Here is a 13,913-nt window from a genome sequence, read left to right as displayed (position 1 = left end):
ATATCGCCTCTTTTTCCTCTCTATTTTTTTTTCCTGAGGCATCTCATTTATCTAGCATACAAAAGCTACTCACATTTTTCTCCATCAAGCTGTTCATGGCTTTTGTCTGTCAGTTATGATCCTTACCTGGTTTCTTTAGAGGCTCTGGCATCTTCACTTTGCTCCCAGTCGAATCTAGAAAGCAGGGTCCGAGCTAAACGGGAATGAGACGGCAGGGCTTTTGAGATCCCCTAAAGAAACACTCAGTGGAAGCCCCCATCCTGCTCCTCCCCCTTGATCCCTTACTGTTGTCAACTACGGCACCTTATCAACAGCAGGACACACTTGACAGGCTACATCAGCTGGGATAAATATAGCCAAGTTCCAGGAGCCAGAGAGCTCAAACCACCCAAGACTGGCTACTGATCTGTTGGTACAAACCAGAGCACGATCTGATGTTGCACATCCGTACAGTACATTTTCCAGCTTCCCATATGTATTGCATTAAGAATTCCTACACTGCCATCTTTATAGCACATTCAGCAAACTAGATCTGATAGTTACATCTCTGGTATGCTGGTTCTGTACTTATTCTAAGTATGTATCTGCTTGCATTCTTGCTACATATTTCAGTCTTTCTTACTGTTATGATTGGGTCAGAACTGCACAGACCCTCAAAGGGCTTTTGTCTTGTTTCCTTTTTTTTCCTCTTCTACCGAAGACTGTGTTTGTAGAACTAAACGTGAACCTTCAGGAAAGAACTTTCTTTGTCAGAGACGCTTACACATTACTGACATCCACAGTCACAACTAGAAAGCTTGACACTACTTAAATAGTTTCAGTCCTTCTTCCCTGTCCACCCATTTGACCCACAGCATGTATTTCTTGAAAACTGAAAACTGGCAATTTTATGGGAGAGATGGCCTGGATTTTTGCTCTGCCTCTGGCAGTGGCTGATTCCAAATACGTCAGCCAAAAGGAAAGTTCTTGACAGTTCTTCTTTTGTTGTGGTGACCACAGGAGATTTTCCCATTGACCAGCCTAACAGGAGGCTAATATCTGTTCAGTCCTTTGCAAAGCACACAGACCTTTATTAATAAGTATTAACAGCTATTATTGTCTAACTCTGGAAACTGCATGTGTATAAAAAAGCATGCACCTTAAACTGTACAGTCAGGTAGTAGTGATTCTGGGTATACACTGGCATCAGTGAAGTACGAGCTCTAAAAGTCAAGAATCTCAGATTCAGTACAACTTTCTCCAGCCCTGTGTATTGGATTCGTGCATGCTTTTCAAACAATCATAATTTCAGCTTTTGGCAACCTTTTTTCCAAAGTTAATTGTGGACTCAAAGTGCTCCTGAGACATTTTCCTCAACCTACACACAGGTGCCCTGAAGCTAAACTCCCTGCCTCTGCTTCCCAGGCTCCCTTCCTCCTTCTCAGACAGATTCACTGTACCTTACAACCCATACTAGGCCTCCCCTTCCTTCCTATATGGGCAGCCTCTGAGAGATTCCTTATTTCTCAATTTTAAGTTAGAATGTTCCTAAATACGAAATCTTTTCCTGATGTTTTTCTAGTGGAGCAGAACTTTCACTGGGTGACCTTGGCTCTCTGGAAATGGCTAGTAATCTTCTGGTTCAAGGGGAAAGGATGGAGAGGGTGAGTGAGAAGAAATAGACATATATTCTTTACAGTACAAGAATTTTTTTTTTTTTTTTTTTGTAGAGCTCTGCTGTCACTGACTGGTAAAACTAGAAAGTGTAAGCTCTGAACCAGTTGTCATTTGCTTCATTTTCATGAAGATTTCACTAACAACAAATATCATCAAAGTTTGCCTTGTACACTTCCTTGAAAGTATCAGAGAAAAAAAACCAAAAAGCAAACCAGGAGAGTTTTGTACTGTCTAACAGCCCAAGAGAGAAACGACAAGTCTTTTTTTCAGAGTCCTAAAGGCGACTAGGAAAGGAAATGAGAAATGAAAAGAATCTGAGAATTAAATGTGTTTTGCCTCTATTCTCTCCTCGTCCAAAGTCTCTTGAGAAAATTCTGTGGCCAAGGGTTGCCAGACTAGTTACTGATTTCTCTGTAAGATTCCTCAACATTTCAAATATTTATAATTTCATAAAATATCGCCTCTTTTTCCTCTCTATTTTTTTTTCCTGAGGCATCTCATTTATCTAGCATACAAAAGCTACTCACATTTTTCTCCATCAAGCTGTTCATGGCTTTTGTCTGTCAGTTATGATCCTTACCTGGTTTCTTTAGAGGCTCTGGCATCTTCACTTTGCTCCCAGTCGAATCTAGAAAGCAGGGTCCGAGCTAAACGGGAATGAGACGGCAGGGCTTTTGAGATCCCCTAAAGAAACACTCAGTGGAAGCCCCCATCCTGCTCCTCCCCCTTGATCCCTTACTGTTGTCAACTACAGCACCTTATCAACAGCAGGACACACTTGACAGGCTACATCAGCTGGGATAAATATAGCCAAGTTCCAGGAGCCAGAGAGCTCAAACCACCCAAGACTGGCTACTGATCTGTTGGTACAAACCAGAGCACGATCTGATGTTGCACATCCGTACAGTACATTTTCCAGCTTCCCATATGTATTGCATTAAGAATTCCTACACTGCCATCTTTATAGCACATTCAGCAAAGCTTTGTTTCATATCTCCAGAAGTCTTAATTTTGCTTAATTATGTAAAAAAGATCTGGGGGACATCGCTCTAGAACATTACTTCAGTATTGCCATTTCATACTCCAGCCATTGCTTCATTCATTTTTTTTCCTTTTAAGTACCATTTTTAAAGTACCATTTAAAAAATAGTTCCAAGGCTTTGTTTCATATCTCCAGAAGTCTTAATTTTGCTTAATTATGTAAAAAAGATCTGGGGGACATCGCTCTAGAACATTACTTCAGTATTGCCATTTCATACTCCAGCCATTGCTTCATTCATTTTTTTTCCTTTTAAGTACCATTTTTAAAGTACCATTTAAAAAATAGTTCCAAGGCTTTGTTTCATATCTCCAGAAGTCTTAATTTTGCTTAATTATGTAAAAAAGATCTGGGGGACATCGCTCTAGAACATTACTTCAGTATTGCCATTTCATACTCCAGCCATTGCTTCATTCATTTTTTTTCCTTTTAAGTACCATTTTTAAAGTACCATTTAAAAAATAGTTCCAAGGCTTTGTTTCATATCTCCAGAAGTCTTAATTTTGCTTAATTATGTAAAAAAGATCTGGGGGACATCGCTCTAGAACATTACTTCGGTATTGCCATTTCATACTCCAGCCATTGCTTCATTCATTTTTTTTCCTTTTAAGTACCATTTTTAAAGTACCATTTAAAAACTAGTTCCAAGGCTTTGTTTCATATCTCCAGAAGGCTTAATTTTGCTTAATTATGTAAAAAAGATCTGGGGGACATCGCTCTAGAACATTACTTCAGTATTGCCATTTCATACTCCAGCCATTGCTTCATTCATTTTTTTTCCTTTTAAGTACCATTTTTAAAGTACCATTTAAAAACTAGTTCCAAGGCTTTGTTTCATATCTCCAGAAGGCTTAATTTTGCTTAATTATGTAAAAAAGATCTGGGGGACATCGCTCTAGAACATTACTTCAGTATTGCCATTTCATACTCCAGCCATTGCTTCATTCATTTTTTTTCCTTTTAAGTACCATTTTTAAAGTACCATTTAAAAACTAGTTCCAAGGCTTTGTTTCATATCTCCAGAAGGCTTAATTTTGCTTAATTATGTAAAAAAGATCTGGGGGACATCGCTCTAGAACATTACTTCAGTATTGCCATTTCATACTCCAGCCATTGCTTCATTCATTTTTTTTCCTTTTAAGTACCATTTTTAAAGTACCATTTAAAAAATAGTTCCAAGGCTTTGTTTCATATCTCCAGAAGTCTTAATTTTGCTTAATTATGTAAAAAAGATCTGGGGGACATCGCTCTAGAACATTACTTCGGTATTGCCATTTCATACTCCAGCCATTGCTTCATTCATACATCAGCATATGTCAAAATAGTAACTGTGAAGGATCATTCCTTTAATGACTTGGTGGTATATTCATTTTCTGATACTTTTGTCTGTCTCATTTTGAGCTTTGAGCTTTATCAGAGAAATGCTGTAGGCCAGGCATTTAGCACAATTTAGCTATTGCTAGTATAGGCAAAAGAATTTTTTAAAAAATGTGGTTTTCAGTTTTTCTAGTTTTACTACCCTGTAAATACTTCAATCTAAAGGATTTCTGCTTTTGGCAGGGAGCTCAGAGTAGACAAGTGCACATTAAACCCATCAGTCCCTGTACTTTGTGTCTGTCTTTCACACCTGACTCTCTGGGTAGATTGATTGGAGAAATGTGAACATGCAAGAATTACTGCTGCTACCTGTCCTGATTTTGAACCGAATACTTTTCTCCTTCCCCTGAAGGAATTTTTTACATGTGAGCGAGGAAGATACGAAGGATGAGACCTATGTACATTTTCCACTACCTCTGTGTCCAGTGAAGCACAAGTTAGCCTGGTATGTTGTTGACCTACTGTCCTGTGCCTGAGGCATTTCACTGGGAGTGAGGAAATCTCTGCTCTTTGCTTTGACTTGAACTGTTTCACAGGGCTGGGGTCTCACAGTATGAAAAATCTGTCACTCGACTAGTGAAGATCATTAGTCCTTTCTTAAAGGTTACTCTCTAATAGAGAGCTGCCATTAACTCAATGCACTGTTGGAACTGCATCCAGATCCTTTCTGGGAAGCGAGTTGTCTCCCTGTGGCCTTAAACTGCAGAGATCACAGAAGGCAGAGCTGCCATGAACTGATATGGAGAAAGAAAAAAATATCTGTGCAGATTATTCAGAGGTGAACTCAAAGCCATGCTGCTTCTCAGCTTAGTTGCCTCTCTAGTATGTGTCCTTGAAATAACGTTTGCGAAGCAAATGAGCTGACTAGAAGTCACTTCTACAGTACATAACACATGCATAATTGCCATTAGAATATACTAATCTTCCTCAGGAGTCATTTTGCCTAGAGAAATTAGTTTTGGTGATTTATCCTTTCTCCTTGGCCTATTAGCAAAGAATTATTTTTACTGAAAGCCTGTATCCTGTGTTCTGAGGTTCTTGATTTGATAAAGCACATAGTATGCTGACATTTTATGTTAGATTTGGATTCAAAAGGTTGTTCAGTTCTGAAGTTTTTTTTACGGTTAGTACCATAGGCCTTTATTACCATTAACTAAATCAGTGTAAGTGGAAACGAACCCATTTGTATGGGCTTAAAGGAAAAATACTCTTAGATACAAATTCTTTAAAATGCAGGCATGGAGTATTTATCATATGCTCCAAGCCTGTATTTTTTTCTGTGACTGGTCCAGTAGGAGGTCCTTCAAAGCAAGAACTGAGAACCTGGAGTAATTAAATATGGGATAATGCATATCTAACACAGAAGTCTTTCTGAATGCTAATAAATATTGTACATCTTAAATATTTCTTCTAAGTTCTTGGAACTCTTTAAATTATTGACTCACCTAAATACTTTATTGTCTCTCAAATGACATTAAATCCTTGGACTCAATACATTCCAATAGTGGTGATTCTACTATTGAAACACACATTGTAAAAATAGGAATTCTGTTATTGATTCTGACTTTTCCAATTTTTAATTTGAAAATCCTCTTGTTTTGGGGGAATAGAAATTCTCATTCAGTGTCTGAATGTTGGTTATTTTCTATACTTTTGTCACAGCACCTCCACAAAAAATACAGCTACACAAATCTACATTGAAACGTGATATTATGTATGGAAACATTTTCTTTTACTTGCCACTTTCTTATTGTCAGGTATTTGTAAAATATTCAGGTATGTGTCTGATGATAACGTGTTTGCAAGGGGTCACTTCCATCGCTTTGGTGGTGGTGGAAGGGTCCTGCTTCTGCCAGGGCAAATGGGGAGTTTGTCCTGCTAACTCATGGCTTGCACAATAATGGTGTGCGTATGTTTTTCTGGAAATTTATGGGGTGATCTAAACCAAGTTGCCATTCAAAGGAGATACAGTCATCATTAGATTGAATTCTAAGAATGTATTGTTGGAGGGTAGTATCCCAATAACTGTTTATGAGCCGTTATTTCCTACGGAATGTGAAAGAAGTTTATGTTAACCTAAAAAATCTAATATGCTAGGATAATAGGTCTCTAAAAATATATAATAAGATGATGAAGCATTCGCACAGTGTATTAGAAAGGAAAGCTAGACAATATACTCTGCATTTCTTTATTAATGTAGGGAGTACAATGTGTGGGAGCTCATCCCAATGGTGCTTGCTGGGACCATGTAAACAAGTTTATTCTGTTTTCCACTCTTTCCTGCTTATTTATCACAGATACTTAGAAACTATTTTAGACTTGAAGAGTTATGGCCTCTCATAAGTGCCTAGGAACCTTTTCCCAATGCATTTCATGTTTCCCAACCTTTATATGTGGGGTTTTTTCCCCTCTGTTTAAATAAATATTCCTTATTTAATGTGTTTGTAGCATTTTCCTGTTCATGAATGGATTTTCCACCTGTGACAACACCTGACATCTTATCTTCTTTGGATCTCTTGTCTCAGGATTTCATTATATCTGTTCCGTATCTTTCTCACAATAGATTTGATTCTTTCTGTAAACATTTAGTAGTATGGTTTTAATTTAGCAAGCTACTGGAGGACATGAATAACTTTAAATGTGGACTTAATTCTAACTGCTTGTGTGCTTGAAATCAGGCAGATTGAATTCTTGTACTGTGGGGAGTCAGTCCCTTAGCTGGGTATTCTCCATAGATACTTTCCAGGATTCAGAATCAAGTTTATTCTGGGGAGGGTATGAGTTACTTCTTCCCCACAATAAAACAGAGCCACAAGAATGATTTAATCTGATGTAGGGAAACAATCCTTTTCCAGTTATAACTTTGCAGCTTTTGTGATTTTAAATGTTCTTTTAAAAAGTGTCTGCAGGTTCAAGGCAGAGGAAAATTAATGTTTTTCTCTGCTATTACACTTCTGGTTACCAGGTGGCAGCATTGTTGTAATAGTAAACTTTTTTCTAGCATTTTCTACGTTTTTTAAAATTTATTTATTTAGCCACTTTTAATAACAAAACTGCTATGCAAATGAAATATATGATAGCGGTGGCTACACTGGCCCAAAATAGATGTGTAGTGGATTGTGATAACTACTTACCAGTGCACCGCAGCAGACAATTTTTAAGAAAGTGTGTGAAGTTTCATCCTATATTCAAAGGAAACCGCTGTGCAAGCATAGCAAAGCAACACGTAATAAATGTCTGTGAGGCTTTGCTAAGAAAGTGAATGAAAGGGAAAAGGGTGTCCTTCCTTGATGGAGGAATTATCTTGCAAGTCTGAAATTGTTCTGTGCCCCAGACAGTGACTTTCATCATGTAGTTCAAAGTCAAGTTCAAAAATGACAGCAGTAGGTGGCCTGCAGTGACAGGCCATGTGATCTGTCCTCCTGATTTTGGGTAGTCGCAGCAGCTTATGCAGAAAAACACAAGGTTTTATTATTTATAGACAAAGTTAGCAGAACCTCCTTCTAATAAGACTATCTAACTTCCTATTTAAAGACTATGTTTTTAGATGGTTATGACTTTGCCCAAATGTAGCTATCCAGATGGAAAATCTGTATGTTACTTTTCTACTTTGGGCCTTTTTTTTTTTTTTTTTAAGCTTATTTTGTACTCCAGTGAACATGAGTGCATTAAATTGTTTCTTCTTTTTTTTCTTTGGTGCTTTTTTTTTTTTTTTTTCTTTTAGTTTCTGTCATGTCATTTGATTTCTTGTCTCTGTTTATTTGTCTCTCTGCCTCTGACTTTTATTTTGTGAAAATATCACCTCCTCCGTGATTCAGCAATTTCTGAGGATGAGGTAATATAATTAGCTCTAGGTTCCAGGAGCTGCAGATTTACTGGTGTGAATGGTGGGATGGCTGAACTGGCTCGGTGCAGAGCCCAGGTCCAGCAGGACTCATTCAGTGACGTGCTGCACCCATGAAACCAGGCAGACTCTTTTCTTCATGCTTTTGAAACACAGAGCTCTGGGCTTACACTGCATTTGTCCTCACTGTCAGAACGTGAGTTTACAAGGGCTTACAACATCTGGGTGACACTAATCTGGGGAACAGATTTAGATTGGAGATGAGGAGAGGGTTCTTCACTGTGAGGGTGGTGGAGCACTGGAACAGGTTGCCCAGGGAGGTGGTTGAGGCCCCTTCCCTGGAGATATTCAAGGAGAGGCTCGATGAGGCCCTGGGCAACCTGGTCTAGTTGGGGGTGTCCCTGCTGACTGCGGGGAGGTCGGACTAGATGACCTTTGGAGGTCCCTTCCGGCCTGGGCAATTCTATGATTCTATGATTCTATGCTAATCCTGCTTATTTGAGCTTCTCTCTGCACAACCATTTTGTATCCCTACGCTTTATATCCTATATTTGGGATCTTTCTGGGTATTGGAGAGTTAACTAGCTTTCATTTCAGGCATGTACTTATAACTGGTTTCATGATAACTGGTCTGAGTTGCTCTAGATTCTAGATTATTGAAAAAAATGCAGCCTACATAAGCTCAGTGAGAACCTTCTAGATTTTATCCTCTGAAGAAGTTTTGACTGTGTCATTTGGTCCATTGTAGGGTTTTTTTCTCTGTGTTTGTTTCTGGGCTACTGTGGGGCTTGGACTGAATCCATACACTTAAACTAAGAACAAACAGCATGTTTGTCCTGGATTCCAAAGAGCATGTCCCTCAGGTGCATACAAAATGGAAGGGAGAGCTGTGGGGGGCAAAGAATTGGACTTTCAGAGAGAGAACGGAACACATCAAGTAGAATGGGACAAGGAAATAAAAATACATAATTGAAGGGTATGGGTGGGGAGAAGATGTGGAGATTAGGGTTGTAGGAGGGAGTTGAAATAGATCTTCAAAGGACAAGAATATTGAATGGGGAGCTGGGTTACCAATGGGAGGGAGGGAAGAGAACTGGGAGTCAGTAGGTGATAAGACTGAAACTGCAAGAGGATGTGGGATGGGAAAACTATAAATGGCTGAACAAATATATTGGAACTGAGAACCATTCGCATAAAGAGAAGCTCACTGGGGCCACATGTGAGAAAAGTTGGTCTGAGAGGAAGAAAGTTGCAACCTGACATTGAGAATAAAGCAACTGAGATCTACTGAATTGGAGGCTGAGTCTAGAGATGGAGAAAAGCTGAAGGAAGAGTTGGGGGTGGATAGCTGAGACAACTGGCTGAGAAAGGAACAGAGTGTTGGTGACTGGGAAAAATTGTAAGAGGGAATGTCTAAAGAATTCTAGAATTATTTTTCTAAAAGCAAACACTTAAACCTCAGAAAATTAGTAAGTAAAATCTAAAAGAAATCCAAACTGATTTGTATAGGCAAATGCCCAGCTAATCACCCAAACATTCTTTGCTTTGCATAAGGCAGAAGCATCAGAGCATTCTGCACAAAGGCACCAGTGGTCAAAGGGCTTCTCATATGAAGAGCACTGTTGCTCTGCTGCTGGGGAGTTAAAACAAAAGCACAGAAGGAGCCCTTAAAGCACAGAAACTGCATTCCTTCCTACCACAAAGCCGCTTCCCCAATCCTTTGCATAACCTTGGTCTCCCCAACACCTCCTCCCACCCTTCCTTCTTCTCCACCACCTCCTGCTAAACCTTATCTGCTCTACCACATCCTCATTCTCCTCCTGTCCATAGACTGCTCTGCTCATTCTCACGTACTGCTTTGACTCCCCAATAGTAAAAAGTAACACTGTGGGGAACTGAAGGCATAAAGAAGGGGGATGTGGCTGTATGAGTGGAGAGAATGGAAAGAAACAGAGAATGGCAAGAAAGTTGCCCTGAGAAACCTGTTCTAACTGGCCTGCTTTGAGTAGGGGGTTGGATGAAGTGACCTCCAGAGGTCCCTTCCAATCTAAGTTACTCTGTCATCCTGTGAGGTGTTGTGAGAGAAATAAATGGGGGTAAAGCAGATGAGTTATGAGTGAGAAAATATCTGCTGGCTACTGCTGATTTCATGTTCTTTGGAAGAAGTTCCCATTCCCCAGCTCTTGGGATAGGACTCTGATGACTTGGGTTGTACACAGGCTTCCCTAATACCACAGGCTCAACTGAACCAACTGAATTGCAACATGCAAATTTATTAGAGAGGAAAGGTGAAACTTGGTGAAGTTTTACCTGTGTTAAATTTGCTTCAAAGAGCAGAGCTCTTTGTCTCCTTGACTGTAGCATGAGAGGACTGGATTTGTCACAGTAGCTTTGTTTGTTATGAGCTTTACCATTTTAGTGTTTTAGGTATATGGGTGTGCGAAATTATATAAATCTGGTTTGAGTGTTGTTTAGAATAAGGAAAGGTGGTGAGACAGCAAGTTAACACACAAAATAAATTAGCAATAAATGCAAATTCTGGGAATTGGTGCCCACAGAAGCTGTATTCTGTGACATACCATAGTCCTTTCTGCCAGTAATCCATACATTTAAAATACACAAGAGTGGGATTCCAATGGGGAAGATACTATTCTGGGCTTTGTTGAAAAGAAGTACTTATTGTATTGTCATCAGTGACAAAGTCTCTTCTATGAATTTACAAAATTAGAACAATAGAGTGAATAAACTGAATTGAACTGTCATGTGATGTATGTACTTGTTAGGAAGTTGGCATTCTAGTTTGAATTAAGCTTGATGATTATGAAATTACTTTTGTTGTGCAGAGATTTGAATGAGGGAGAAAAAAACTAGACAGAAATGGAAGAAAGAAAAAGAGATTAAGGAATACAAATAGAAAAGGTAAATTGAGGCAGAAGGTTCACTGAGGCAAAAATGCCTGGCAAAGTATAAAGCATAAATCTGGTTCTAATTGAAAATGAAGACAAATACAGATTATAAGGCTCTGGCAGTATATAGGTCTCAAAATGAGACTATGGAGGTAAAATTTGATTTAGGAGGAGCCAAAAAAACCCCAGTAAATATATTAGGATATGTGTATATGTATTTTTCAGGGTGTTTGGGGGATTCAATAAATGTGGACTGTCAGGCAAAACCAAATAATAGCACCTTTGACTGTCTGCAGTTCTGCCTGATGTAGGTGAGTAGCACCTCAGATCTGGAAATGTCTGAAATTCTCTTTGACTGGGTAGAATTAAAAAATATATGCTATGTCTGTAAGTTATTATGAGCATTATATTATCATTCAGTACAGCCAGTGGCTGGAGGGAGTCTAAAATATTGCAGGAAGTTCAGTATTTTGGACTAGCAATAGAAAACTTGAGCATTATATTATCATTCAGTACAGCCAGCGGCTGGAGGGAGTCTACAATATTGCAGGAAGTTCAGTATTTTGGACATAGCTCAGCAATAGTTTTCTAGGCAAGATTTTCTAAACAAGAATTGATTAGGAACTAGTTAGCAGCTAATAAAGGTGGTTGGTTTTTTTAAAGCAGTCTGCAAAAGTCATATGTAAGTTGAATCTCCAGCTGTAGTACGAGTGCTTGCTTTGAAAGAGGACTGATCATCTCTGACAGTAGTGGGCCACAAAATGTTCCAATAAACTTGTGCTACTCAAGGGTCATCTCTCCAGATAATGACCCGACCTGTTTCCAGCACGTCTGCCTGTCTGCTACTTAGCCACTTTCAGAGAAAATAGAATGCTTGCTTCTCTGTCATTTTCCTGAACCAGTATTTTTCTCACATTAATTTCAGTATTTTTCTCTAAAACAGATAAATACCTTCTGCTGCTTGCGTGTGCAACTGAATGGTGATAATTCAGCTTGATTAGACAGTCCACTGTCCAGACCAGTTTGACTGGCTGAGATAGAAACGGTACTGTGGCGGAGAAGCATCATCATTTGGTCTGCTTCACAGCTGCAACACATGATTATTCAGACTCTTTATGCCACAGATGAAAAACCTAACCAGAAACAGATGGGGAGTGAATATTTTTAGAAACAGTATTTCAAAGCATTAACAAGAGGAAGAGAAAAAGATTTCAGCTTTGGAGATAAAGAAAATTTTAAACCTGCTTATTAAACTGTACTCAATAGTATGTTGTAAAATGTTTTCATTATAAATAATACTGTCCCCAGAAATATTTTTCCTCAGTTTCTTCCATTTCCATGTTACTTGTGGCTGAAACCAGTGTAAAACTCAAATTCTTTGATTCAAGGACAACTAACTGCTCTAAAATAATATGTTCTAGTAACGCACAGTGCTCAAGTATTTCATTTCAAGTTTCTTGTTAGTTTTGTTTGTTTATTTTAATTTTGTATTATTTCCCCAGGGTCTAATTGTTTTCTATGCAAGACTTGCTAGGAAAATGGAAAACTAGGTCTCTGAGATCTAAGAAGATATCCTAAACATCTCCACAATTAGCTCAGCCATCATAGTTTTCCTGAAGAGGAAATGATCCTTCTTCTCCAAATTATAGAGTCAGAGAATGATCAGATCTGCTTTTCAAGCTGTTTGCGATAAAGATATTTTTATGAAGAGGTTTTTTTATTTTTTTTCTCGAGTTCTCTTGAATATCAAGTCTGATGAGGGCAAATGTCTTTTATCTCTTTCTCTTAGCAAGTCAGTGGTGGGAAGTCATCATCAGTACCAAATAGAAAAGTCCTGAGTTTCTAGCTCAGCATTAAAGAAACCCTAATTGTGTCAGTTGAGTGTTGTTCTAGTCTTCTGAGAGCTACCTTCAGAGTCTTCACTTTCCACCCTACAGCTGCAATATGGATGCAGATGGAGTTTATATGCGTCTAATTCAGTGAGTACTACACTGTGTCCTATAGGAAGTAAATTCTTACTATACAATTTTAGAAAAAAATATCTCTTCTTAAATTGTTTTATAGCTTTGAGATACCCTAACTGAATAAAAAACAATCGACTGGGACAATATATGTGATCCTTAAAGAACAGTACCTAAAGGTTGGGTTGCAAGATTTTTTTATAAAACTTGAGACCTGTCTTTATTATTCTTGTCTTGGAGAGAGAAAGTTCTGAAGCCTTCACCCACTTTTAACTCCTAGTTGGTTTCTGGCATTGACTGATATTTATCATGTTCATGAACTGGGAAGAGGAATTGGGAAGTACTACAGTGTGATTTTTTTTGAAGCAGGAGCTTGTTTCTGTTTGGCTCCAAGGAGACATTGCAGCCCAGTGATGTCACCAGGCTTTTCACTTCCACAGTGAGATTATTAGTGTAGATAAAACTCACTACGTTTAGGTATAATTTTGAACACTCAGATCTGTAAGAAACTCATTGTTTTCAACTGTTTCTGGTTTCAATGAGGAGCAAGCTCTGAAAAGCTTCAAGTTAGTTACATAACTTAGTTAATATTGTCATATTTGGCATGTTCTAGTACATTTTAATATTGTTAAGCAAACCCTTTCTTTTCATTCTAGAGCTATCTCATTTCACCTCATCTATTTTGGAAGAGTTGTGATGTTATTTCCTGATTTCTGAGTGCTTAAATACAGTTGAGATATGTTAAATAATGTTAAAAGTTAAAATGCTAATTTCCTTAGTGTTGGTTGACTTTGGTTTTCTTTTCTGTGTTTAGATGTACTGAGTAACTTTACTGTTGTTTCCCAGATACTCAATTATCTTTTATTTTGCATTTTGAGTATTACCTATACAATGCAGTTGTTATTAGTTACTATTAATTGTTTTACAGTAGGGACTAAAATCCACAGTTAAATGCTTGAAACCTTTTTGTACTAGAATTCTGCAAAGACACGATTAAATGCAACTTATTTCAGAAAGGTTCATAAGCTAGAATCAAGATATCACTGTGGAGGTAAGCAAGCAAGAGGAAAGAACAGGAGCAGGAAAATGAATGAAACCACAGAAGAACATGGTTAATTGTTATGTTCTAG

The 13,913-nt window shown here is 38.3% G+C and overlaps 1 protein-coding gene across 2 annotated transcripts in view; it reads right to left on the bottom strand.

The window, feature by feature from the left end:
• Window positions 1–2,365, bottom strand: part of MYBPC3 (myosin binding protein C, cardiac) — a 73,028-nt gene extending 70,663 nt beyond the window's left edge. The window contains exon 1 of one of the 2 annotated variants that reach the window (XM_014950232.1): window positions 2,237–2,365. In XM_014950232.1, the coding sequence (XP_014805718.1) occupies window positions 2,237–2,261 (25 nt within the window). In that variant the 5' untranslated portion in view covers window positions 2,262–2,365. Of the gene's footprint in view, window positions 1–126; window positions 264–2,236 lie in introns of those variants that run through there. The other variant, XM_014950231.1, reaches the window with a different exon arrangement.
• Between the last annotated feature and the right edge of the window lie 11,548 nt (window positions 2,366–13,913).

The sequence above is a fragment of the Calidris pugnax genome, unplaced genomic scaffold (genome assembly GCF_001431845.1).
Source record: "Calidris pugnax isolate Ruff unplaced genomic scaffold, ASM143184v1 scaffold68, whole genome shotgun sequence".
In the NCBI taxonomy this organism is placed as follows: Eukaryota; Metazoa; Chordata; class Aves; order Charadriiformes; family Scolopacidae; genus Calidris; species Calidris pugnax.
This window is presented reverse-complemented; position numbering and strand designations above follow the sequence as displayed.